Source organism: Plecotus auritus (genome assembly GCF_963455305.1).
Source record: "Plecotus auritus genome assembly, chromosome: 10".
Lineage (NCBI taxonomy): Eukaryota > Metazoa > Chordata > Mammalia > Chiroptera > Vespertilionidae > Plecotus > Plecotus auritus.
The window spans coordinates 5,761,721-5,787,944 of record NC_137785.1 but is presented as its reverse complement, the minus strand read 5'-3'; the positions used below and the strand labels follow the sequence as shown (position 1 = coordinate 5,787,944).

General features: G+C 52.2%; 1 protein-coding gene across 2 annotated transcripts; it reads right to left on the bottom strand.

Moving 5' to 3' along the window:
- Positions 1–338: 338 nt before the first annotated feature.
- On the bottom strand, positions 339–24,369 carry NLRP12 (NLR family pyrin domain containing 12; the record flags this gene model as incomplete). Of its 2 annotated transcripts, XM_080645028.1 has the most annotated exons (10): positions 339–1,146; positions 2,214–2,384; positions 3,709–3,879; positions 9,277–9,447; positions 10,215–10,385; positions 13,349–13,519; positions 16,155–16,325; positions 19,296–21,033; positions 22,597–22,677; positions 24,081–24,369. In XM_080645028.1, 10 exons carry the CDS (start codon positions 24,367–24,369, stop codon positions 1,059–1,061), a joined length of 3,222 nt encoding a protein of 1,073 aa, XP_080501154.1. In that variant the 3' UTR covers positions 339–1,058. The 2 variants fall into 2 exon arrangements, with proteins under 2 accessions (XP_080501154.1, XP_080501155.1); XM_080645029.1 differs by lacking the exon at positions 3,709–3,879 and having other exon boundaries at positions 441–1,146.
- Positions 24,370–26,224: the final 1,855 nt, after the last annotated feature.

The following is a 26,224-nucleotide window of genomic DNA, read 5'->3' as shown; positions in this document are numbered from 1 at the left end:
CAGAACCACACAGGCTTCCCCACAGTCATCCTCTTCCCGCAGCCCAACAACCACGACCTTGGTCTGAAGTGGCGAGCTTCAAATGCCCAATAGTTAGTGACACTGGCTGATCTCCATCCTCTTCACCCAAACCTCGCGGAGGGGCCTGGCCAGCCTGCACGCACCAGCTGGTGGCAGGTGCCCAGCCCCCTCCCTCTGCTCCAGCTTGGGGGAAGCATTGTTGGGGCCCCAGCCTTCGCTGCAGCGGCTGGTCTGTGGCAAGCTCCATCTCAGGATGGGACAGGGTTTCCCGACCAGGGCACCATCCCATTGGATTCCAGTCCTCATCCAAGGAGTTTGTGGGGGTTTTTAAGTGTTTTTAATTGGTTTTAGATAGGGAGAGAGAAACATCAATGATGGGGATCACGGGTCGGCCGCCCCCTGCACACCCCACACCGGGCATGGAGCCCACTACCTGGGCGTGTGCTTGACCGGGGAGTGTGGGGGGCAGAAGGCTGATTCTCCACCACCGGGCCACTCCGGCCAGGCCTCCCCAGGCCGTTCCCATTGGTTTGAGAGGGAAAACGTCCACCAGTGGCCGCCAGTGCTCACCCAGACTCAGGAATGAGACCCCAAACCTAGGTGTGTGCCCCGACGTAGGATCAGACCCGGAACCTTGTGGGGGTGAGGGTGTTGCACCCGGTGGGCAGCACAAGTCCATTTTCAGTTCCATAGCGTGGGGGGCTGATTGTGGGTTGTAGGTGTTAGTGCGATGGCTGGCTTCTATTCGCTGGAGGCCGGTAGCTCCCCAACACCCCCAGGTCTCCTGACATTGCACAGTGTCCCCTGGGTGGGGGTGGGGGTGGGGGACATCACCCTGCGTGGGGAGCCCCTGCCACCCTCTACCCCCTCATGGCACCCACATCCCCAAACCTACAGCTCAGTGTTCCAGGGCAGGCAGGCCCCGCCCTCCCCTCCAAGCAGAACCGCTGCTTCTGCCTGTGGGGGGGACACAGACACACAGTCTGGCCGTTTGGACGTGGACGAGCGCCTCCCCGTCCTGGGCAGGGGCGGCGCGGTCAGCAGCCGAGGTCCAGGTAAGGCTTGGTCCAGCGGAGCGCCGCCAACTCTTTGTGGGTGAGCGTGCTCAGGTGCATGCCGAACAACCTGCGGGCACAACGGGGCACTCAGTCGCACATCGGATCCATCGTGCGTCCCGCCCTGTGGAAACCATTCCCTCTTCGGTCCCGGCCCCATCCGTCAGTTGGCTAGAGTGTGGTCCTGACACGCAGGGCGTGGGCTGGATCCCCAGTCAGGGCAAGACAAGACTCAACCAATGGCCCTGGCTGGTTTGGCTCAGTGGATAGAGTGTCGGCCTGGGGGCTGAAGGGTGTCAGGTTGGATCCTGGTCAGGGCACCTACCTGGGTTGTGGGCTCCATCTCCAGTGTGGGGTGTGCAGGAGGCAGCCAGTCAATGATTCTCATCATTGATGTCTTTCTCTCTCTCTGAAATTAATTAAATATAAATAAATAAATATATATGTATGTGTGTGCGTAATATAATTTAAAAAGTCAATCAGGGACCCATTCCCCCTCCCTACGTGGAAGTTCCCTCTTTCCCTTTCCCCATTTGGGAGTCTGTACTTGTTCAATAATTCTCACTTTTTGCTATACAAAAAGAAAAAAAAGCCGAAACCGGTTTGGCTCAGTGGATAGAGCGTCGGCCTGCGGACTGAAGGGTCCCGGGTTCGATTCCGGTCAAGGGCACGTACCTTGGTTGCGGGCACATCCCCAGTGGAAGGTGTGCAGGAGGCAGCTGATCGATGTTTCTCATCGATGTTTCTAACTCTCTATCCCTCTCCCTTCCTCTCTGTAAAAAATCAATAAAATATTAAAAAAAAGAAAAAAAAGAAATATATTTAAAAAAAAAGCAACCAATGAATGCATAAATAAGTGGAGCAACAAATCTCTGTCTCTCCAATCAATAAAAAAATGTTAAAGAAAGCCTTGCTTTTATTTTATTTGTTTAGTTATTTTATATATATATATATATATATATATAATTTTATTGATTTCAGAGGAACGGAGAGGGAGAGATAGAAACATCAATGATGAGAGAATCACTGATCAGCTGCCTCCAGCACCCCCGTAAGGAGGAATGGAACCCAGAACCCGGGCTCATCGATGGCCATTGCGCTTTGTCCCGCCTCCCGCAGGCCCGGGGCCCCTCTCACCAGAGGACCCGCAGTTTGCAGCCGGGATGCCTCAGCCGCCTGCACAGCCGCCGGACGCCCGTGTTGCCCAGCGCGTTGTTGGTCAGGTAGAGCTCGGTCAGGGTCTGGTTGACCCCCAGGGTGGAGGAGAGGTCCTCACAGGCTTTGGCTGTGAGGCCGCAGCTGTCCAGCCTGTGGGAGACAGAGAGTGCTCGGAGCAGCACCGAGAGCTCCTTCCGGAGAGAGTCTTCTCCATAGGGAACCGGGTGTACTTTATAAAACATATATATTTGTATTGATTTCAGAGAGGAAGGGAGAGGGAGAGAGAAACATCCATGATGAGAGAGAATCATGGATCCGCTGCCGCCTACACGCCCCCCCACGGGGGATCCAGCCCATAACCCGGGCATGTGCCCTTGACCAGAATCGAACCTGGGCCTTCAGTCCACAGGCTGATGCTCTATCCACTGAGCCAAACGGGCTAGGGCAGGGTGTAGTTTTTTAAAAATATATTTTATTGATTTTTCACAGAGAGGAAGGGGGAGGGATAGAGAGTGAGAAACATCGATGAGAGAGAAACATCCATCAGCTGCCTCCTGCACGCCCCCAACTGGGGATGTGCCCACAACCAAGGTACATGCCCTTGACCGGAATCGAACCTGGGGCCCTTCAGTCCGCAGGCTGACGCTCTATCCACTGAGCCACACTGGTGAGGGCCGGGGTGCAGTTTTTAGGGGACTAGTTGATAAGCAGACAAGAGTAGAACCAAAGTAGTCCAGATTAAGATGGTGATGGTAGGCATTTAAGGGGCCTGGCCAGGTAGCTTAGTAGATTTAAGCACCTGCCCCGCCCCACCCCACCCCCACCGCAATAGGCCAAGGGTTGGGGTTCAATCCCCCATCAGGGCACATACAAGAAGCTACCAATGGGCCCATCCAGCATGGCTCAGTGGTTGAACATCCACCTATGGACCAGGAGGTCATGGTTCGATTATGGTCAAGGGCACATGCCCGGGTTGTGGGCTGGATCCCCAGTAGGGGGTGTGCAGGAGGCAGCCAATCCATGGTTCTCTCTCATCATTGATGTTTCCATCTCTCTCTCCCTCTCCCTTCCCCTCTAAAATCAATAAAAAATAATAAAAATAATAATAAAAAGCAGCCCCTGACCTGTTTGGCCCAGTGGATAGAGCGTCGGCCTGCGGACTGAAGGGTCCCAGGTTCGATTCCGGTCAAGGGCATGTACCTTGGTTGCGGGCACATCCCCAGTGGGAGGTGTGCAGGGGGCAGCTGATCGATGTTTCTCTCTCATCAATGTTTCTGACTCTCTATCCCTCTCCCTTCCTCTCTGTAAATCAATAAAATATATTATATTTTAAAAAAATATTTTAAAAAATAAACAAAGGAAAAGAAGGAGAAAGCAAGGACAAGCAAACGCTGGCACTCAGGCACGATCCCCCTCCCACCCCCACCCCCACCCCCACCCCCACCCCCACCCCCAGCCCGACGCCAGTCCTCACCACAGCTTCTGGAGCCTGCAGGTGGGGTGCTGCAGCCCCTCACACAGCCACCACATGCCCCGGTCGCCCAGGTCGTTGAAACTCAGGTCCAGCGCCCGGAGGTGGCAGTTCCGCTGCAGCACAGCCGCCAGGCCCTCGCAGGCCGTGGAGCTGAGCCGGCAGATGCCGAGCCTGGAGAGAGAGAGAGAGAGAGAGAGAGAGAGAGAGAGAGAGAGAGAAAAGAAAGACAGGAAAAGGCAGAAAAAGAAGGAACACGGGGAGGAGAGTGTTTTTTTTAAATATATATATATATATTATTGATATTTTACAGAGAGGAAGGGAGAGGGATAGAGAGCTAGAAACATCGATGGGAGAGAAACATCGATCAGCTGCCTCCTGCACACCTCCCACTGGGGATGCGCCTGCAACCAAGGTACATGCCCTTGACTGGAATCAAACCTGGGGCCCTTCAGTCCTCAGGCCGACGCTCTATCCACTGAGCCAAACCGGTTTCGGCAGGGGAGGAGAGTGTTAGAGAAGAAAGAGACACCATCTTTTACCCTAACTCCGTGGTCGGCAAACCGCGGCTCGAGAGCCACATGCGGCTCTTTGGCCCCTTGAGTGTGGCTCTTCCACAAAATACCACGTGCGGGCACGTACAGCGCGATTGAAACTTCGTGGCCCACACGCAGAAGTCGGTTTTCGGCCTGGGCGAGTCTATGTTGAACAAGTGGTGTTAGAACACTCAAGGGGCCAAAGAGCCGCAAGTGGCTCGCGAGCCGCGGTTTGCCGACCACTGCCTTAACTGGTCTGGTTCAGTGGATAGAGCGTCGGCCTGTGGACTGAAGGGTCCCAGGTTCGATTCCAGTCAAGGGCATGTACCTTGGTTGGGGGCACATCCCTAGTAGGTGGTGTGCAGAAGGCAGCTGATCGATGTTTCTAACTCTCTATCCCTCTCTATAAAAAATCAATAAAATATTTTTTAAAGAAAGAGAGACACCATCTTTCAAGAAAGTGAAAAGACAACTCACAAAATATTTACAAGTCATATACCTGAAACGGACTAGAATCCAGAATATGTAAAGAGCTCTTACAATTTAACAATAAAAATCCAATTCCCACCCCCGCCCCCTCAAAAAAGAAAGAAAGAATAAAGAATGCCCTAGCCGGTTTGGCTTAGTGGATAGAGCGTCGGCCTGCGAAATGAAGGGTCCCAGGTTTGATTCCGGTCAAGGGCACATGGCTGGGTTGGGGACTCAATCCCCAGCAGGGGGTGTGCAGGAGGCAGCCAATAAGTGATTCTCTCTCATCATTGATGTTTCTCTCTCTCTCTCTCTCTCTCTCTCTCCCTCTCTCTCTCCTTCTCCCTTCCTCTCTGAAATCAATAAAATATAAAATAAAATAAAAAGAGAAAGAAAAGATATTTCCAAAGCATACAGTAAGTGAACGGTTCATCTTTAAAATATCTAGGGGTGCCGAAACCGGTTTGGCTCAGTGGATGGAGCGTCGGCCTGAGGACTGGGGGGTCCCGGGTTCGATTCCGGTCAAGGGCATGTACCTTGGTTGCGGGCATATCCCCGGTGGGAGATGTGCAGGAGGCAGCTGGTCGATGTTTCTCTCTCATCGATGTTTCTAACTCTCTATCCCTCTCCCTTCCTCTCTGTGAAAAATCAATAAAATATATTTAAAAAATAAATAAATAAAAATAAAATATCTAGGGGACTTTGGCTCTGCGCATCAGTAAGACAACCACAAGAAAAAAAAAAAAAAAAAAAAAGACAGCCACAGAACACAAGCTGGGACGGCCATGCCATGCACAAGCAACTCGCCAAACGAGGAGGCCGGGAGAGCTAATGAGCCCACGAAGTGATGCTCAGCTTCACTAATTATGAGAGAAATGCGACGTAGGAACATTTTCTACCCACCAGAGTTTTAAATAGGGAAAGCCAAACAACACCGATATGGAAGGAGGGGCTTCCCGCCCAGGAGCACGCCTGCGCCTCTCCCACCCCCCCCACCCCCCCCCTCTTCTTCCCTCTCAGGCCTGCATCCCCTAGACTCCGAGGGTCCCCTCACCCCAGATTTGCAAGCAGGAGAGCAAATGGCTCCTCCTGGGCTCACCCCCTGAACCTGTCTCCCAGGCCCCCCTTCTCTCTGACTCTCCAGTGAGCTCACGCAGCCCGGCCCCGGCCTCTCCTGTGGCTGCTTCTGTTCTCAGCCATTCCTTGTCTCACTGTCTCCAGCTTTAACAGACATAGCCTCAGAATGAAAAAAAAAAAAAAAAAAAAAAAAGGAAGAAAGAAAAATATAGGAGCTGTGCAGGAATTTTTCTCCTTTCCATCTTTTTTTTTTTTTTTAAATATATTTCTTTATTGATTTCAGAGAGGAAGGGAGAAAGAGAGAGATAGAAACATCAGTGATGAGAGAGAATCATGGATCGGCTGCCTCCTGCACACCCCCCACTGGGGATCGAGCCGGCAACCCAGGCATGTGCCCCTGGCCGGAATCGAACCCAGGACCCTTCAGCCAGCAGGCCGACACTCTATTCACTGAGCCAAGCTGACCAGGGCTTTCCATCTTTTTTTAATTAAATACTAGAGGCCCGATGCACGAAGATTCGTGCAAGAATGGGCCATCCTTCCCCTGGCTGCCGGCACCGCCTTCGCTTCGGCCTGGGGCCGCCTTTCCGCCTTCCCATGCTGCCCAGAGGCCCTGAGTGGCTGGGACGGTGCCAGAGGCCTGCGTCATTGCCATGGCGACAACACAAGTGTCCAGCCCCGCCCCCAGCCGCTAGGTGCCTGTGTATGCAAATTAACCCGCCATCTTTGTTGGGTTAATTTGCATACTCACTCCTGATTGGCTGGTGGGTGTGACAAAGGTACAGTCAATTGGCATCTTACTCTTTTATTAGTGTAGATATTTTTATGGATTTCAGAGAGGAAGAGAGAGGGAGAGAGAGAGAAGCATCAATGTTGAGAGAGAATCACTGATCAGCTGCCTCCTGCATGCCCCCCACTGGGGATCGAGCTCACAACCCGGGCATGTGGCCTTGACCGGAGTTGAACTGTGACCTCCTGGCTCATAGGTCAGTGCTCAACCACTGAGCCACGCTGGCCGGGCCCTCCTTTCCATCTTCTGAGAGAGCAATTGGAATTCTTTTGAGATGCCCCATGTGTAAATGCAGTCTGATCCTGCAATTCTACCCCTAGGTGGAGTCTTCTAAGGGTTAAGAAAGGCATTTGCTCCCTGGCCGCTGTGGCTCCATTGGGTGCTGTCCTGTGCACCCAAAGGTGGCCTGTTCAGTTCCCGTCGGGGCATGTGCCTGGTGGCAGCTCCATCCCCGATAGGGGGCGTGCCGGTGGCAGCGGACAGATGTTCCACTCTCACATCGATGTTTCTCTCTCCCTCCCCGTTCCTCTCTCTTTAAAAAAAAAAATACATCCCAACATTGTACATAACAGCAAAGAGTTGGAAACAACTCAAATGCCTGAATATGGAGATGGACCGATGACATTTGGAATATCGCAAGTGGTGGCGTAGAAGTCGATTTCAAGGAATGAAGTGGATAGGCTTACACTGACCTGAACAGGCTGAACAGGCCTTACATGTTTAAAGGTAAGTGGGGGGTGGAGGGCCCGGCCGGCGTGGCTCAGTGGCTGAGCCTCAACCTATGAACCAGGAGGTCCCAGGTTCAGTTCCCGGTCAGGGCACATGCCCAGGCTTCGGGCTCAATCCCCAGAGTAGGGTGTGCAGGAGGCAGCCAATCAGTGATTCTCCATTCTCTCTCATCAATGATGTTTCTCTCTCTCTCTCTTTTATTTATTTATTTATTTTAAAATATATTTTTAATTGATTTTTTTACAGAGAGGAAGGAAGAGGGATAGAGAGAAACATCAATCAGCTGCCTCCTGCACACCCCCCACTGGGGATGTGCCTGCAACCAAGGTACATGCCCTTGACCGGAATGGAGCCTGGGACCCTTCAGTCCGCAGGCCGATGCTCTATCCACTGAGCCAAACTGATCAGGGCTTTCTCTCTCTCTTCCTCTCTGAAATCAATAAAACCATATTTTAAAAATAAATAAAGGTAAGTGGGAGGAAAAAGAGAGGTTGATGAGATGAGTCATTTATGTAAAAATAAAGAGATGAGTGCCCACAGATGAGCTTTGGGGAGGACAGTGAAGAGGATATAAGTAAAACAGAGCATGTGCGGACCCACAGTGATGTTTTGATGCCAGTTAAGAATGATGGATATTCTCCTTCAGCTCATCTGCAGTCCAAAACAATGCCTAAAGGGGGCAGCAGAGAGAGGAGTGTGAAGAAAAGATATTAAAAAAAAAAAAAAAAGGCTTTCCTTTGGGACTACAAAGAAAAATAATTTTCTGAAAGTAAACAGCCTTGCTGCATTCTCTCTTTGTTCATTTGTCTATTCATCTGTTCACTCACTTAAAAACATGTGCTTTTAGCCCTGGCTAGAAGCTCAGCTGGGTAGAGCACTGTTCAGATACGCCAAGGTTACAGGTTCAACCCCCGGTCTGGGGCACATACAAGTGTCAATCAATGAAGGCATAAATAAGTGGAACAACAATCTCATTCTCTCTCTCTCTGTTTATCTCTCAAATCAATCAATAAATTTTAAAAAATATGTGTATTTTATTATTTTTATTTTTAAATACATTTTTATTGATTTTAGTGAGGAAGGGAGAGAGAGAGAGAGAAACACCAATGATGAGAGAGAATCGTTGATCAGCTGCTGCCTGCACACCGCCTACCAGGGATCAAACCCACAACCCGGGCATGTGCCCTTGACCGGAATCGAACCCAGGACCCTTCAGTCTGCAGGCCAATGCTCTATCCACTGAGCCACACCGGCTATGTATTTTTAAGCACCTCTGAGCCAGGTCTTATAATACCATTAGAATATGGAGTTGACCCAGCCCCTGCACTTCGGAATATCACACTCATACAATAACAAATGGGAATAAGGGATGCTGAGGCAAAGCATAAGGTCAAATAGCATCATAAAACTATTAAGGGGGAAAAAATAAAGAAAAATAACAATAACAACAAAAAACTATTAAGGGGTTATGGAGCCTGGCTGGCGTGGCTCAGTGGTTGAGCATCCACCTATGAACCAGGAGGTCACGGTTCGATTCCCAGTCAGGGTACATGTCTGGGTTGCAGGCTCCATCCCCGGTGAGGGGTGGGCAGGAGGCAGCCGATCCATGATTCTCATCATTGATGTTTCTATCTCTCTCCCTCTCCCTTCCTCTCTGAAATAAAAAATATATGTATATTTTTAAAAGGGGGGTTGTGGGAAGTGTCCATGGGAAGGAAGCATTCATTGTGAGTCCTAACAGAGAAAACAGATGTTATCGGGGTAAAACCGAGGACAGCAGAGCAGAAAGGAATTCCAGGAAGAAAGAGCTGCAGGTGCAAAGGCCCTGGGGCAGAGAGCTCTTTGAAAGGGGGCAGGTGGAGCTGGAGCTTTAGGAGAGGCGGGGCGGGAGCATGGGCCCAGGGAGCCGGGTTAGAAGGACAAGGACTGTGAACTGGGACTCCTGGGAAGGTGAGCAAAAGCTGGACTCACCGGAGGGTCTGGAGTTTGCACTGGGGGTGCCTGAGGCCCTCGCACAGCAGCAGCACCCCGGGGTCCCCCAGGTCATTCAGGCTGAGGTCCAGCTCCATCAGGCTCTGGTTCACAGGGAGGGTGGAGGCCAGGTCTTCACAGGCTGCGGCAGTGAGGTGACAGATCTTTAACCTATTCGACATACATATTGAACATGGGCGATGGCCTGGAATAGCCGTTTCTCCGGAGAAGATACACAGAGAACCACCAATCACATGGAAAAGGTCAACTATCGCCCTCGCCGGTTTGGCTCACTGGGATAGAGCATTGGCCTGTGGACTTCAGGGTCCCGGGTTCGATTCCCGTCAGAGGCACCTGCCCGGGTTGCAGGCTCCCCGATCAGAGATTCTCTCTCATCATTGATGTTTCTCTCTCTCTCTCCCTTCCTCCCTGAAATCAATAAAATTATATATTTTTTATTTAAAAAATTTTTTAAAAAAATATATTTTTAATATATTTTATTGATTATTTTTACAGAGAGGAAGGGAGAAGGATAGAGAGTTAGAAACATCGATGAGAGAGAAACATCAATCAGCTGCCCCCTGCACGCCCCCTCCTTGGGATCGAGCCCACAATCCAGGCATATGCCCTTGGCTGGACTCGAACCCGGGACCTTTCAATCCACAGACTGACGCTGTATCCACTGGGCCAAACCAGCCAGGGCAAAAAAATATATTAAAAAAAAAAAAAAGAATTTCATTCCTTTTTACAGGCCGAATAATATCCATTGCATGTATATTCCACTTTTCATTTTATTTCTCCGTCCACCCATGATGGACATTTGAGTTGGCTACGGCAAATGACGCTGCTCCGAACACGGGCTGGCCCAGCAGTGGATGCATTCTCATCCCATCATTCGCCGGGAGAACGGCCTTTGAAGGGTCCCAGGAGACACTCACCACAAGATCTGCAGCCTGCAGACCGGGTGCCGCAGGCCCCCGCACAGCAGCCGCAGCCCCGAGTCCTCCAGGGCGTTGCCGCTCAGGTCCAGCTCCACCAGGTGGCGGTGGGAGCTGAGCACCGAGGCCACCTCCTGGCCAGCCCCGGCCTCCAGCTGGCACTTCCGCAACCTCGGGAGGAAAGAGACGTTGGCGAGGGAGGGTCCAGTCCGGTTCGTTGCCCTGCACCAGCCCACACCTGTCACGGAAGCTACAGAGGTGAACGAGACGTCACCCTTCTCAGCCAGGATGTCCCGTCTGGTAAGACGGACGGGTAAGCAACGACAATGACCACCCCGTTAGATGGTGCCAGCCTGGCGGTGCCGGAGTGGGGTCTCTAGAGCTCAATGACCTGTGTTGGCTCCCGCACCCGCCACCTGCCAAGCCTGTGACCTCAGCACGTTTTCATCAAGTCTCAGAGGTAGGTTTCATGTGGTGCTGTGACTCAGGTTCAGTGACTCTGAAAGAAGGGTAACCAGGCCCTGGCCCGGTAGCTCAATTGGTTAGAGGACTGTCCCCCGCCCTAGCCGGTGTGGCTCAGTGGATAGAGCGTCGGCCTGCAGACAGAAGGGTCCAGGGTTCAATTCTGGTCAAGGGCACATGCCCGGGGTTGTGGGCTTGATCCCCAGTGGGGGGCGTGCAGGAGGCAGCCGATCAGTGATTCTCTCTCATCATGGATGTTTCTATCTCTCTCCCCCTCTCCCTTCCTCTCTGAAATCAATAAAAAAAAATTATTTAAAAAAATTTTTTTTAAAAATATATTTTATTGATTTTCTACAGAGAGGAAGGGAGAGGGGTAGAGAGTTAGAAACATCAATGAGAGAGAAACATTGATCAGCTGCCTCCTGCACACCCCCTACTGGGGATGTGCCCGCAACCAAGGTACATGCCCTTGACTGGAATCAAACCTGGGACCTTTCAGTCCGCAGGCTGACGCTCTATCCACTGAGCAAAACCGGTTAGGGCTTTAAAAATTTTTTTTAAATAGTCAACCAATGAATGCATCCTATATAATAAAAGGCTAATATGCAAATTGTCCCCTCAGGAGTTCGACTGACCAGGAGTTTGACCACTCACTATGACGTGTGCTGACCAGCAGGGGGCAGCCTGGAATGAAGGAAAGCTTCGGCCAGCAGCTGGCAGCTGGGGGAAGGAAGGCCCCGGCCGGCAGCCAGCAGGCCCCAATTGGCCCTAATTGCTGGCCAGGCCTGGGACCCTACCCGTGCACGAATTTTGTGCACTGGGCCTGTAGCAAATAAATAGAACAACAAAAATGGATGTCTCTCTCTAAATCAATACATTTAAAAACAATTAAAATGAAGTAAGGGTGACAATAGCACTGACCTCGTAGGGCTGTGTGGGGATAACTAGAGGTGGAGGATGTGGGCAGGGCCCTGCCCACAGATCGTGCTCAGCCAACCTGAGCTAATGTTTCTCAAAACCATCACTCGGCAAACAGGGGGTGCGGCTTGGAAAGGCTCCCTGGGACCTTGAGCTGGGTCTCACAGGCTACACGGAGTCAACAGAGGAACAGGAGGAGGCGGCCCTGAGATCAACAGAAAGCATCCACCTTGGTCTCTGTCCCTGGTTCCTGCACAGAGCTCCTAAAATCCCCAGTGATAAGGGCTGCTTTTGTTCTCCTGTGTGGTCTTTGACCCCTGGTCCTGACGGAGCACCTAAGTCCCTCGGAATCCCCTAGGTGATAGCAGGTCCTTTGTTCTCCTGAGGTGACCCAGGGTGGGCTCCGAGGGGGCTGGGGACCAGGCTGTGGTGAGGGGCTTGGAATTTCCCCGCCATCCTCCAGAGAGGGGAGCAGGCTGGGGATGGAGTTAATGATTGAGCACGCCTACGGGATGAAGCTCCAGAAAATCCCTCTGGGATGGGGTGCACGCCCGCACCAGGAATCATCACCCCAACTCCACAGGGAAAGCAACTCCTGGGCTCGGGGGACAACCCCCACCCCCCGGACCAGGCCCTGTGTATCTTGTTCTTCTGCGTGTTCATGGCCACCCTTCATACCTGTCTTTCATAAACCGATCAATGTACGTGTTTTCCTGTGTTCTGCCAGCCCCTCTAGCAAATTAACTGACCCCCAAGGAGGGGCTCACGGCAACCCCCAATGTACAGCCCGTGGGTCAGAAGCACCGTGGCCATCTGGACTTATGATTGACATCTGGAGTGGGGGCGGTCTTAGGGGACCCAACCCTTTACTTGTAGGGTCTGAACCAGGGGTGGGCAAACTTTTTGACTCGAGGGCCACAATGGGTTCTTAAACTGGACTGGAGGGCCGGAACAAAAGCATGGATGGAGTGTTTGTGTGAACTAATATAAATTCAAAGTAAAGGAGCGGAGGGGAGAGCAAGAGAACCGGATAGAACAGCCGGATCCGGCCCGCGGACCGTAGTTTGCCCAAGGCTGGTCTGAACACTATTTCCAAGTAGATAGTGTCAGAGGTAAGTTAAATTGCCCCTGGCCGGTTTGGCTCAGTGGATAGAGCATCAGCCTGCAGACTGAAGGGTTCTGGGTTCGATTCCCAGTCAGGGCATATGCCTGGGTTGTGGGCCCGATCCCCAGTTGGGGGGCGTGTAGGAGGCAGCCAATCAATGATTCTCTCTCATCATGGATGTTTCTATCTCTCCCTCTTGCTTCTTCTCTGAAAGCAATAAAAAAAAATTTTTCTTTTTAAAGAAGTGAGTGAAATTGTAGGACACCTAGCTGGTGAGACAGAGAATTGCTGGGTGGTGGCGGTGGCGGCGGCAGGGGGTGGGGGGTGGGGTGGGAGGTGGGGGGTGGAACAGGGTGGAGGGGGCTCAGGAAACCGCCACGCCGTTCAGTGACCGGAAGTGTCAGACGTGACGTGTTCTGCGTGGAAGTGGGTGGCTTTAGCCCAGTGGCATCGCAGGGAAAGGGAACTGCACCACCAAAAGCCCTGGGGTCGGACGGCCCTGGGCGCACGTGGGTTAGGGTGGGCAGGGGTCAAAGGGCAGCCCTCACGTCGAGGTAGAGACTTGGGGACCCTCAGCATTTGGGGAGATGTTTCAGGCCGGGGAGACCAGGCGGACGGAGGGAGAGCGTGCTCCGGGGCGGGGACTCACTGGAGCATCTGCAGCCTGCACTTGGGGTGCCGTAGGCCCTCGCAGAGCAGCCTCACGCCCGGCAGCCCCAGGGCGTTGCTGCTCAGGTCCATCCTCATCAGGTTCTTGTTGGCGGTCAGCACGGCGGCCAGGTCCTGGCAGGCGGAGCTGGGCACCCGGCACCTCTTCAGCCTGGATGGGAAGGAGGAGAGAGCGGAGCGGTCACGTTATCCTTCCTCTCCCGCCGTCTTCTTTCATTTATTTATTTATTATTACTTTTCAATCAGAGAGGAAGGGAGAGGGAGAGACAGAGCCATCAATGATGAGAGAGAATCATTGCCTCCTGCACGCCCCCTACTGGGGATCCAGCCCGCAACCAGAGCGTGTGCCCTTGACCGGAACCCAACCTGGGACCCTTCAGTCTGCAGGCCGATGCTCTATCCACTGAGCCAAACCGGCTAGGGCTCGCTCTTTTTTTTTTTTTTTTTTTTTTTTTTTTTAATTGATTTCAGGGAGGAAGGGAGAGGGAGAGAGAGATAGAAACATCAGTGATGAGAGAATGATTGATGGGCTGCCTCCTGCACACCCCCTGCCCCCCGACTGGGGATCGAGCCTACAACCCGGGCAATGTGCCCTTGACTGGAATCGAACCTGGGACCGGCTAGGGTTCCCTCCTTTTAGGTCTATTTTTACCTTTTTCTAAACTCAAAGAAAGGAGATTAGTGGTGTCAGGGGCTGGGGTGGGGGTGGCGGGGAGGGGATTGGAGGTAAGGGGTAGGGTGTAACTCCTTGGTCTGATGAAAACCTTCTGCCATTAGATCTTGGTGATATTTTGCACAATTTTGTGCAATATCCTCAAAAGAGAAAAATCGTGCCAGAGTGGTCCGGTATGTGAATTATACCTCAAACAACAACAACAGCAAACAAAAAGCAGCCCTGGTCGGCCTGGCTCAGTTGGTTGAGCATCGTCCCATGCACGCAGAGGTCACCAGTTCCATTCCCTTCAGGGCACACGCTCCAATAGGGGGCGTGCGGGAGGCAGCCAGTAGATGTTTCTCTCTCTCTCTCCCTCTCCCTTCCTCTCTGAAATCAATAAAAATACATATGTTTTAAAAAGTATAACATGAAATGTACCGTGGCTAAGTGTGCAGTGCAGTGGCATTAAGTACGTTCACAGTGTTGTGCAAACCATCACCACTTCCATCCCCAGAACTTTTCCATCATCCCCAACAGAAACTCTGTAATTCGTCAACCACTCCGCAGGCCTCAGTCCTCCCAGCCCTGACAGTCACCATCCCGCTTTCTATCCTATACATTTGCCTCTTCTAAGACATTTCCGTGTGTGTTCCTGACAACCCTTCCCTTTCCCTCCACCTTTTTAAAAAATATATTTTTTTATTGATTTCAGAGAGGAAGGGAGAGGGAGATAGAGAAACATCAATGATGAGAGAGAATCATGGATCAGCTGCCTCCTGAACGCCCCCTACTGGGGACCGAGCCCACAACCCAAGCACATGCCCTTGACCGGAATCGAACCCAGGACCCTTCAGTCTGCAGGCTGATGCTCTATCCACTGAGCCAAACCAGCTAAGGCTCCCCCTGCTGCTTTTTTTAAAAATATATTTTATTGATTTTTTTATAGAGAGGAAGGGAGAGGGATAGAGAGTTGGAAACATCGATCAGCTGCCTCCTGCACACCTCCCACTGGGGATGTGCCCGCAACCAAGGTACATGCCCTTGACCGGAATCGAACCTGGGACCCTTCAGTCCACAGGCCGATGCTCTATCCACTGAGCCAAACCGGTTAGGACTCCCCCCCTTTTTTAAGAGTTCCCACTGCATTTGATATTTATTTATTTTAGAGAGAGGAAGGGGGTAGAGAGAGAGAGAGGTAGGGAGAGAGAGAGAGAGAGACTGAGACTTGTTGTTATACTTATTTATGCATTCACTAGAGGCCTGGTGCACAGATTTGTCCAGGGTGTGTCTGGCCTGTCTCACCCAGTCCTGAGAGGCTGGACCCCAGCAGCAAGCTAACCTACCGGTTGGAGCGTCTGCCCCCTGGTGGTCAGTGCACGTCATAGCGACTGATCAAACGGTCAAAGGAATGGTCGGACACTTAGCATATCAGGATTGGTTGATTCCTGTACGTTCCTTGACCTGGGATGGAACCTGCACCTTGGCATATGGGGACGATGCTGGAACCAACTGAGCTAGGTGGCCAGGGCGGGTTCAGTTAAAATGAGGTCATTAGAATGAGACCTGGTCCAATAGGACTGGTGTCCTCATAAGGAGAGAGACACACACACAGACACACACAGAGAGGGAAGACGCTGTGAGAACACAGGGAAAGACGGATGCCTACAAGCCAAGGCAGGAGGCCTCAGGAGACGCCAACCCTGCCAACACCTGGATCTTGGACTTCCGGCCTCCGGACACGTGAGAAATACGTTTCCGTGGTTTAAGTCACCCGGACGGTGGCCCTTTGTGCTGGCAGCCGAGCAAAGTCACACACCCTCCTGAGTTCTTTTCTTTTTTTAAAAAAGTATTTTTTTATTGATTTCAGAGAGGAAGGGAGAGGGACAGAGAGTTAGAAACATCGACGGAGAGAGAAACATCGATCAGCTGCCTCCTGCACGCCCCCTATTGGGGATCGAGCCTGCAACCCAGGCACGTGCCCTTGACCGGAATCGAACCCAGGACCCTTCAGTCCACAGGCCAACGCCCTATCCACCGAGCCACACCAGCGAGGGCCTGAGTTCTTTTCTGACAGAGCCCCACGCGAGGGCGTGGTGGGACTACCAGAAGCTCCCAGACCAGCTAGACTCACCTCAGATTCTGAAGTTTGCAGTTGGGGTGTCTGAGCCCTTGACACAGCAGCTTCACGCCCTGGCCCCCCAGGGCATTGTGGTAGAAGGCCAGCTCTATCAGGTTCGGGTTGGTGCTCAGAGCAGCGGCCAGGTGTTCACTGTAGGCGTCTGGCAGAACATTTCTCTCTGGGCTGCGTGAAGGAACTACAGGTCAGTTCGGTTGTTTTTTTTCTTTCTTTTTTTTTTATTTTTATTGTTGTTTGTTTTAAATAAGCTTGTTTTTTATTGTTAAAAATTTTTTTTTGGTTTATCCTCACCCAGGGATAATTTTTCCACTTATTTTTATTTATTCTATTTTATTTTTTATTTTATTTTTATTTTTTTTAAGAATTTACCATAGCAAAGTTATATATGCAAAGCAAATTTCTTTTTTTTTAATAATATATTTTATTGATTTTTTACAGAGAGGAAGGGAGAGGGATAGAGAGTTAGAAACATCGATGAGAGAGAAACATCGATCAGCTGCCTCCTGCACACCTCCCACAGGGGATGTGCCCGCAACCAAGGTACATGCCCTTGACCGGAATCGAACCTGGGACCCTTCAGTCTGCAGGCCGACGCTCTATCCACTGAGCCAAACCGGTCAGGGCTCTATTTTATTTTTTAAATATATATTTTTTTTTATGGATTTCAGAGAGGAAGGGAGAGGGAGAGAGAGATAGAAACATCACTGATGAGAGAGAATCATGGATCGGCTGCCTTTCCATGCCTCCTACTGGGGATGGAGCCCGCAACCTGGGCATGTGCCCTTGACCGGAATCGAACCCAGGACCCTTCAGTACACAGGCTGACGCTCTATCCACTGAGCCAAACCGGCTAGGGCTCCACTTATTTCTAGAGAGGGTGGAAGGGAGGGGGAGAGACAGAGAGAGAGAAACATCGATCTGAGAGAGATTCATTGATTGGTTGCCTCTCCTACACGCACCCCGACCAGGGATGGGAATCAAGCCTGCAACTGAGGTATGTGCCCTTGACCAGAGTCAAACCCAGGACCCTTCAGTCCTTGGGTGGTTGCTCTATCTACGGAGCCAAACCAGCTAGGGCATGTCAGTTCAGTGTTCCCAGTTGCTTTACAATGATTATGTTTGGCACTTGGTCATCACTTCGTGATTTAGAAAGTGTCATCTTCATTTTAATTTAGCACCTGAATGACCCTGCATTCCTTGCCCAAGGTCACATAGCTGGTAAGTAGTAGAGACCAGACTTAAATCCTGGGACTAGGGCGGGGAGATAGATTTCATCTTAAAGATATATATATATATATTTTATGTTGAGGTAACATCCTATATAATAAAGAGGTAATATGCAAATTGACCTTCACACCCTCACATCACAAGATGGCCACCCCCACGTCATCACAAGATGGCTGCCACCACATTGTCACAAGGTGGCCAGCAGGGGAGCAGTTAGATGTCAATCATGGCAGCAGGTGAGTGGTTAGGCAGGCATCAATCAGGCCGGCAGGGGAGCGGTTAGGGGCAATCAGGCAGGCAGGCAGGCAGGCAGGTGAGCGGTTAGGAGCCAGCAGTCCCGGATTGTGAGAGGGATGTCCCAGATTGGAGAGGGTGCAGGCTGGGCTGAGGGACACCCCCCCAATGCATGAATTTCATGCACCGGGCCTCTAGTTAGTTAATAACAGTATATACCTTTCAGGTGTACAACATTATGATTCGCTATCTACACACTCTATTGCCTCATCACCACCAACAGCCAAGCTTCCGTCTGTCACCATGTCCTGGACCCCTTTACTCATTTACCCTCCCCCAGCCCCTTCCCCTCGGGTGACCACCATACTGTGGTCTGTATCTATGAGTTTGTTTTTGGTTTGTTTGTTCGTTTGCTACCTTTTTGTTTTATATTCCATATAGGAGTGCGATCATATGGTATTGATGTTTTCCTGTCTGACTTATTTCACTTAGCACAATACCCTCAAGACCCACACATGTTGTCACAAATGAAAATATCACCTTTTTTATGACTGACTAGTATTCCATTATATACATATGTACCATCTCTTCTTTTTTCTTTTTAAAAATATATCTTTATTTATATCAGAGAGAAAGGAAGAGGAAGAGATAGAAACATCAAGGATGAGAGAGAATCATTGATCAGCCACCTCCTGCAGGCCCCCTATTGGAGACTGAGCCAACAACCTGAGCATTGGCCCTGACCGGGAATCAAACCTGTAACCTCATGGGTCGACACTCAACCACAGAGCCACACTGGCCAGACCCACCTCTTCTCTATCTATCTATCTATCTATCTATCTATCTATCTATCTATCTATCATCTATCTTTCTATCCATCCATCCATCCATCTATCTATTTTATTGATTTTTAGAGAGAGGAAGAGAGAGAGAAACATCAATCGGTTGCCTCCTGTACTCACCCTACTGGGGATTGAACCCACAGCCTGGGTATGTGCTCTGACTAGGAATCAAACCCGCCACCATTTGGTGTGTGGGATGACACTCCAACCAACTGAGCCACACCAGCCAGGGCTCCATTCATTTATCGATGGGTAAGTATCTGGATAATATTTCTTTTTAAAACAAAGTACCCTTTTATTGATTTCAGAGAGGAAGGGAGAGCGAGAGAGAGAGATAGACACATCAACGATGAGAGAGACTCAATGATCAGCTCCCTCCTGCACGCCCCACACTGGGGGTGCAGCCCACAACCCGGGCATGTGCCCTGACGGGGAATGGAACCATGACCTCCTGGTTCATAGGTTAATGCTCAACCACTGAGCCATGTTGGCAGGGCTGGGTAATATTTCTTGATTGAACACAATCTCCTTGACATAGGCCCCAACTTAGTCCTAATGGCTATTGTGTCAGAGGAGGAAGCCAACCAGGATACCACTGACATGTGGCAGCCAGACCACTTGTTGTGGGGCGGTCCTGTGCCAGGGGGGTGTCCGGCAGCCTCCCTGCCCTCTCCCCACGAGATGCAGGCAGCGCCCTCCCATTGCCCCCGGGTCATCACCACCAAGTATTTCTCCAGACGGTGCCAAGGATGCCGGCGGCTGGGGCCCAGTCACCCCCCTGCTGAGAACATGAACTTGGTTAGGAGCCTGCGCTTGGACAGCGAGTACTTACGATGGTGCCAGTCGCGTCTGGGGCCCCGACGCCTGCCAGGCCCCCTCCTCCTCCTCCTCCTCCTCCTCCTCCTCCTCCTCCTCCTCCTCGTCCGCCCGGTAGGCGGCCCCGTGCAGGTGCAGCACCAGGGCGTTGGTGCAGTGCTTTAGGCAGAAGGCGGAGACCGCGTGCTCCATCTTGGTGGCCATGTTGCTGACCACGACCACCTGGAAGTGGCTCAGGGCCCGCCGGATGAACGCCTCCTCCTGGATCTCGTAGAGGCAGCTGAGCAGCTCCAGGGCGCCCTGCTGCAGCGTGGAGCCCTCGCTCAGCGCTTTGCCCCGGATCCACTCCAGCAGCTCCGCCTGGACGCGCGGCGAGACCTTCCAGCCCAGCGTCTTCTCCAGGTAGCTCCTCGCCTCCCCGTTCAGGAGCCCGAACAGGAAGCGGACGGTGAGCGCCAAGGCGCTCCTCTCGGAGAGCCCGTACTCGGCCAGCAGCCTGGCCAGGCTCCGCTCCGGGCCGGCCGCGCGGTCCGCCCCGTCCAGGACGTAGTACATGGCGGCGAAGAACTCCTGGAAGCTCAGGTGGATGAAGCTGTAGAACTTCTCGCAGTTGATGTCCTTCTGGAAGATGTTCATGTTGAGGAAGGAGGAGACGTCCGCCCCGTCCAGGCCGTGCCTCCGCAGGTCCTGCTCCTCGAAGAGGATCTTCTGGCTCCAGAGGCCGTCGGCCGCCAAGGAGCACAGCCCCGTCTGGTTGGGCGGGCGCTGGAGCGTCGGGGACCCCGGCTTGGGCTGCATCAGACTCAGGAGGTAGAGCAGGTACACGGCCGTGGTGGTCCGGGTCGCCTGCCTCAGGAGCCCCCCGCCCTCCAGCTGCTGCTTGAGGCAGGTGCACACCACCCAGCACACCAGCGGCACGAAGCACAGCGTGAACAGGGGCTCGTTGTCCCGCACGAAGTTGAAGACGTGGCGGGCCTGCTCGGCGTCCCCGAAGTACTTGTAGAAGTAGGCCTTCCTCTCGGCCTCCGAGAAGCCCAGGATCTCCACGTGCCTGGGATGCTCGAGCAGCCGCTGCAGCTTCTCCAGGGCCGTGGGCCGGGTCGTGATGAGCAGGGACGCCTCCGGCAGCAGCTTCTTGTGAATCAGGCTGCTGAGGAGCAGCTCCGGGGGCCGCTTCTCCTCCCAGCACAGGCACCAGGGGCCGCGAGGGTCGTGGAAGGAGGGCTTGAGCTCGTCGAAGCCGTCGATGATGAACAGGAGGCGCTCGGGAACGCGGAGGAGCTCCCCGAGGGGCGCGCTGGGCTCGGGCCAGCAGCCGGAGAGGAGGTCCAGCGCGCTGCGCTCGGGGGCGCCCCGGTTCATCTCCCGGCAGTTGATGTAGAAGAGGTAGTCGAAGCGGCCCTGGAAGAGCCGGCCGTCGGCCCAGTCCAGCATCGCCTTGTGGGCCAGCATGGACTTGCCCATGCCCGCCGCGCCCTGCAGGACCACGGTGCGCGGGGGCTCCGGCCGCTCGGCGTCCGGCTCGAACAGGGTGTCCATCTGGATGAGGCTGGCCTGGTGTCCCCCGGCCCTCACGTGGGCCCGGCCCGTGTCCAGCAGCTTCTGCCGGGCCCACAGCGGGGTGGAGTGCTCCTTCACGAGGAGCAGCCGCGTGTAGCGGTGGCTGAAGTTGACGCACTCGCCCAGGCGAGCGTTGCGGTCCTCCATCAGCCGGAATTTCCTGCGGACGTGGTCCCGGTAGGTTTCCCGGGGATCTAAGGGAGAGGAACGAAGGATGTGGGGGACGCTCATCAGCAAGCTCCCGTGGATTCCTGAGCTAAAGCACAGCAGGGCCTTCCCGACCAGCCTAGCTCAATGGTTGAGCGCGGATCTATGAACCAGGAGGTCAAAGTTGGATTCCCGGTCAGGGCACATGCCTGGGTTACGGGCTCGATCCCCAGTAGGGGGCGTGCAGGAGGCAGCCTATGGATGATTCTCATCATTGATGTTTCTATCTCTTCCTCGCCCTTCCTCTCTGAAATCAATACAAATATATTAAAAAAAAAAATAATAAGGGACTCTTTCCCCCTCCCCACGTGGGAGTCTATACTTATTCTTTTTTTAAAAAAATATATTTTTATTGGTTTCAGAGAGGAAGGAAGAGGGAGAGAGAGATAGAAACATCAATGATGAGAGAGAATCATTGATCAGCTGCTTCCTGCACGCCCCCTACTGGGGATCGAGCCCGCAACCCGGGCATGTGCCCTTGACCAGAATCGAACCTGGGACCCTTCAGTCCGCAGGTTGACGCTCTATCCACTGAGCCAAACCAGCTAGGGCTATACTTATTCTTCAATCAATTTCCACCTTTACCATAAAAAATAAAAATAAAGTGCAGCAGGGTCTAGAGTAGACTCTCTAGCACCTACTTTCTCTGCAATCTTTCTAGATGGAGCCCGGGAACCTTGGTACTTCCTTCCCTACAAAGATCTCCCCCTCAGGGGGATGCAGAGGCATTAACCTAGGAAGTGGGGTTTTGTTTGATTGAGAGAGAGAGAGAGAGAGAGAGAATGAATCTAACTGGTTTGGCTCAGTGGATAGAGCGTTGGCCTGCAGACTCAAGGGTCCCAGGTTCGATTCCCAGTTGGTTGCAGGCACATCCCCAGTAGGAGGTGTGCGGGAGGCAGATGATGGATGTTTCTCTCTCATCGATGTTTCTGACTCTCTATCCCTCTCCCTTCCTCTCTGTAAAAAATCAATAAAATATATATTTTAAAAAAAAAGAGAGAGAAAGAGAAAGAAACATCAATTTATTGTTCCACTCATTTATGCATTCGTTGATTGATTCTTTTTTTTTAATGTATTTTATTGATTTTTTACAGAGAGGAAGGGAGAGGGATAGAGAGTTAGAAACATTGATGAGAGAGAAACATCGATCAGCTGCCTCCTGCACACCCCCTACTGGGGATGTGCCCGCAACCAAAGTACATGCCCTTGACCAGAATCGAACCTGGGACCCTTCAGTCCTCAGGCCGATGCTCTATCCACTGAGCCAAACCAGTTAGGGTGTGATTGATTCTTTTAAAATATATTTTGATTGATTTATTGACATGATAAGCCTTGGGACAAAAGGCCAGCAGAGCATTGAAATGCAGGAAGAAGCTGGGGCTGGGACGGTGTTATTAATCCATCGCGTGCATTCTGCAGCCACCCACCCTAAGACTTCCTGTTATGTGCAAAGGAGAAATGAAGGCCTGTTTTGTTGAATCTCTTCTCAGTTGGATGGTGTGACACGTGATGCTCTGTGCCTTCGAGCAGGTACCAGGCTCAGGGCTCACCTTTTCTTGGCATTCCAGCAAAGACTTCCAGCGAGCATGCGGGCTGGCTCCCCAGGGAGCACGGGCCACCGGGTGGGGTATCTGGAAGGGACATTTGGGGAGGTCAGTTGGCACACATCTAGCCAGCACTCAGTAACATTAGCTACCATGACCCCAGACGGCCTACATGATAACTCGCTGCCACCACACCCCAGAATGCTCAGCCGTCACCTCACATTCACTATCGTCGAGAACACTTGTTCTTCATGACCTCCATCCCTCCCATTAAAGTCCTCAAGCAGGAAGTTCTGAGTTAGCTTGGCTTCCTCCCTCCCCTCCAGCTCTGGGCCATGTCTCATCCATCATCCATCCATCTTTCCACCTTTCTTTCTTATTTTTTAAATATATTTTTTATTTATTTTTTATAGAGAGGAAGGGAGAGGGATAGAATTAGAAACACCGATGAGAGAGAAACATCGATCAGCGGCCTCCTGCACACCCCCTACTGGGGATGTGCCCGCAACCAAGGTACATGCCCTTGACTGGAATTGAACCTGGGACCCTTCAGTCTGCAGGCCGACGCTCTAGCCACTGAGCCAAACTGGTTAGGGCTCATCATTGATGTTTCTATCTCTCTCTCCCTCTCCCTCCTTCTCTGAAATCAATAAAAATATATTTCTTTTTTTTCTTTTTATATTTTATTGATTTTTTGCAGAGAGGAAGAGAGAGGGATAGAGAGTTAGAAACATCGATGAGAGAGAAACATCGATCAGCTGCCTCCTGCACACCTCCCACTGGGGATGTGCCTGCAACCAAGGTACATGCCCTTGACCGGAATCGAACCTGGGACCTTTCAGTCCGCAGGCCGACGCTCTATCCACTGAGCCAAACCGGTTTTGGCTATATTTCTTTTTTAAAAATATATATATTTCTTTATTGATTTCAGAGAGGAATGGAGAAGGAGAGAGAGATAGGAACATCAATGATGAGAGAGAACCACCCATCGGCTGCCTCCTGCACGCCCACCCCCCTCCCCCCGGGGATTGAGCCTGGAACCTAGGCATGTGCCCTTGGCCAGAATCGAACCTGGGACCCTTCAGTCCGGAAGCTGACGCTCTATCCACTGAGCTAAGCTGGCTAGGGCGATAAAACTATATCTTAACAGCCCTGACCGGTTTGGCTCAGTGGATAGAGCGTCGGCCTGTGGACTGAAGGGTCCCGGGTTCGATTCCGGTCAAGGGCATGTACCTGGGTTGCGGGCACATCCCCAGTAGGAGGTGTGCAGGAGGCAGCTGATGGATGTTTCTCTCTCATCGATGTTTCTAACTCTCTATCCCTCCCCCTTCCTCTCTGTAAAAAAATCAATAAAATATATTTTAAATATATATATATTTTAACAAACAAACTAACAAAGAAGGGCCTAGTTCCAGCCCAGGTCTGGTGCGCTCAGCGGTGATCAGGCCGGAGAAGGGTTAGGCCTTGGGGTCCCGTCCCCACCGCCTTACCCCTCACCAGGTCCTCCCTGCGTCCTCTCTCCCACAGGTCCTTCCTGTGGATCCGCTCGAAGATGCTCAGGGCCAGCAGCCAGGCCTCCCGGACCCCGCAATGGGCCACCAGCAGCTGGGCCATCTCCAGGGGACCCGCGGTCTCCATGCGCCCCCGGGGGATCCTGTCCTCCCCCATCTCCGTCGCCATCCCCAGGTACAGCTTGAACTTCTTCAGCTCCACGGCCTCCAGTTCTTCCAAGTAGGTGCACAGGCGGCAGAGGCCATCCCTGGCCGCGGTCCCCGGCATGGGGGGCGCCGTGACCCCGGACGGACCCCGGACGGGGACCAGCTGGCGTCTAGGATATGTCTACACTCGGGGCCAGCGACTCCAACATGCCCACCTTCTCATGGTGCGTGGGGTAGAGAGACAGGAAAGTGCCCGCTGTTGAAATAACGCTTCCTCCCGCTGGGGTTCCTGCCTGCCCTGCCCGCTGCCCCAGTGGGGTTTGCTGAGAAGAGGAAGTGGGGACGGTTAGGAAATCAAAATCGCAGGAGTCATCCCTCGCGTGAGAAAGCCCCCCACTTCTCCCTCTCTGGCTCCCCCGACCCGGCACTGTCTCTCCTTGCCTCACCAGTGTCTGTGGCTGACCCGTGTGGCTCCGTGGGTTGCAATAAAAATAGTCAATAAAATAGTGAAAAAAAAAGAGTCAATAAAAGTAGCTCTGGCTTGTTTGCCTTAGTGGGTACAGGGTTGGCCTAGCAGGTTGAAGGATCCCGGGAATCGAACCCTGGACCTTGCGGTTTGCGGCCTGATGCTCTCTCCCCTAAGCCAAACCAGCCAGGGCAAGAGAGCCCTTCTTTCTGATGGGAAGAAAGAGCATTGAGCCCTGGCCGGTGTGGCTCAGTGGTTGAGCATCGACCTAGGAACCAGGAGGTCCCCGGTTCGATTCCCGGTCAGGGCACATGCCCAGGGTACAGGCTCGATCCCCAGTGTGGGGCGTGCAGGAGGCAGCCAGTCGATGATTCTGTCTCATCATGGATGTTTCGATCTCTCTCTCCCTCTCCCTTCTTCTCTGAAATCAATAAAAACATAAAAATTAAAAAACAAACACACACAAATAAGCCCTCGCTGGTTTGGGTCAGAGGATAGAGCGTCAGGCTGCGGACTGACGGGTCCCGGGTTGGACTCTGGTCAAGGGCACATGCCTGGGTTGTGGGCTCGATCCCCAGTGGGGGGCGTGCAGGAGGCAGCCGATCAGTGATTCTCTCTCATCATTGATGTTTCTATCTCTCCCTCTCCCTTCCTCTCTGAAAGCAATAAAAATAATATATATTAAAGCAAAAACAGCCCTAGCTGGTTTGGCTCAGTGGATAGAGCGTTGGCCTGCGGACTGAAGGGTCCCGAGTTCGATTCCAGTCAAGGGCATGTACCTAGGTTGCAGGCACATCCCCAGTAGGGGGTGTGCAAGAGGCAGCTGATGCAGCTGATCGATGTTTCTCTCTATCGATGTTTCTAGCTCTCTATCCCTCTCCCTTCCTCTCTGTAAAAGATCAATAAAAATATATTTTTTTTATTTTTATTGACTTTTGGGAGCGGGATAGAGTTAGAAACATCAATGAGAGAGAAACATCGATCAGCTGCCTCCTGCACACCCCCCACTGGGGATGTGCCCGCAACCAAGGTACATGCCCTTGACCGGAATCGAACCTGGGACCTTCAGTCCGCAAGCCGACGCTCTATCCACCGAGCCAAACTGGTTTCGGCTAAAAATATATTTAAAAAAACAAACAAACAAAAAAAAACCACAAAAAGAAAAAGCTCTGGAATTAGACAGTTGTGATGGGGCCGCCACTTTGCAACAAAAAAAGACCAACCTTGACATGTACATTTTATAAGGGTGAATTTATGGTATGTGAATTATAACGGAATCTGTGTATGTGTGCGTGCTTTTATTTTTATTTTTTAATCTTTATTGTTGAAAGTATTACATAGGTCCTCTTTTCCCCCCCCATGGAAATCCTCCAGCCCCTCAGTCCCTCCCCCTAGGCCCTCCCCGCCCCACTGTCCGTCCATGGGCCATGCATATATGCATACAAAGTCTTTGTTTGACTACCTCCCACCCACCCACCCTCCCCCGCCTTCCCTCCAAGATTCCCCACTC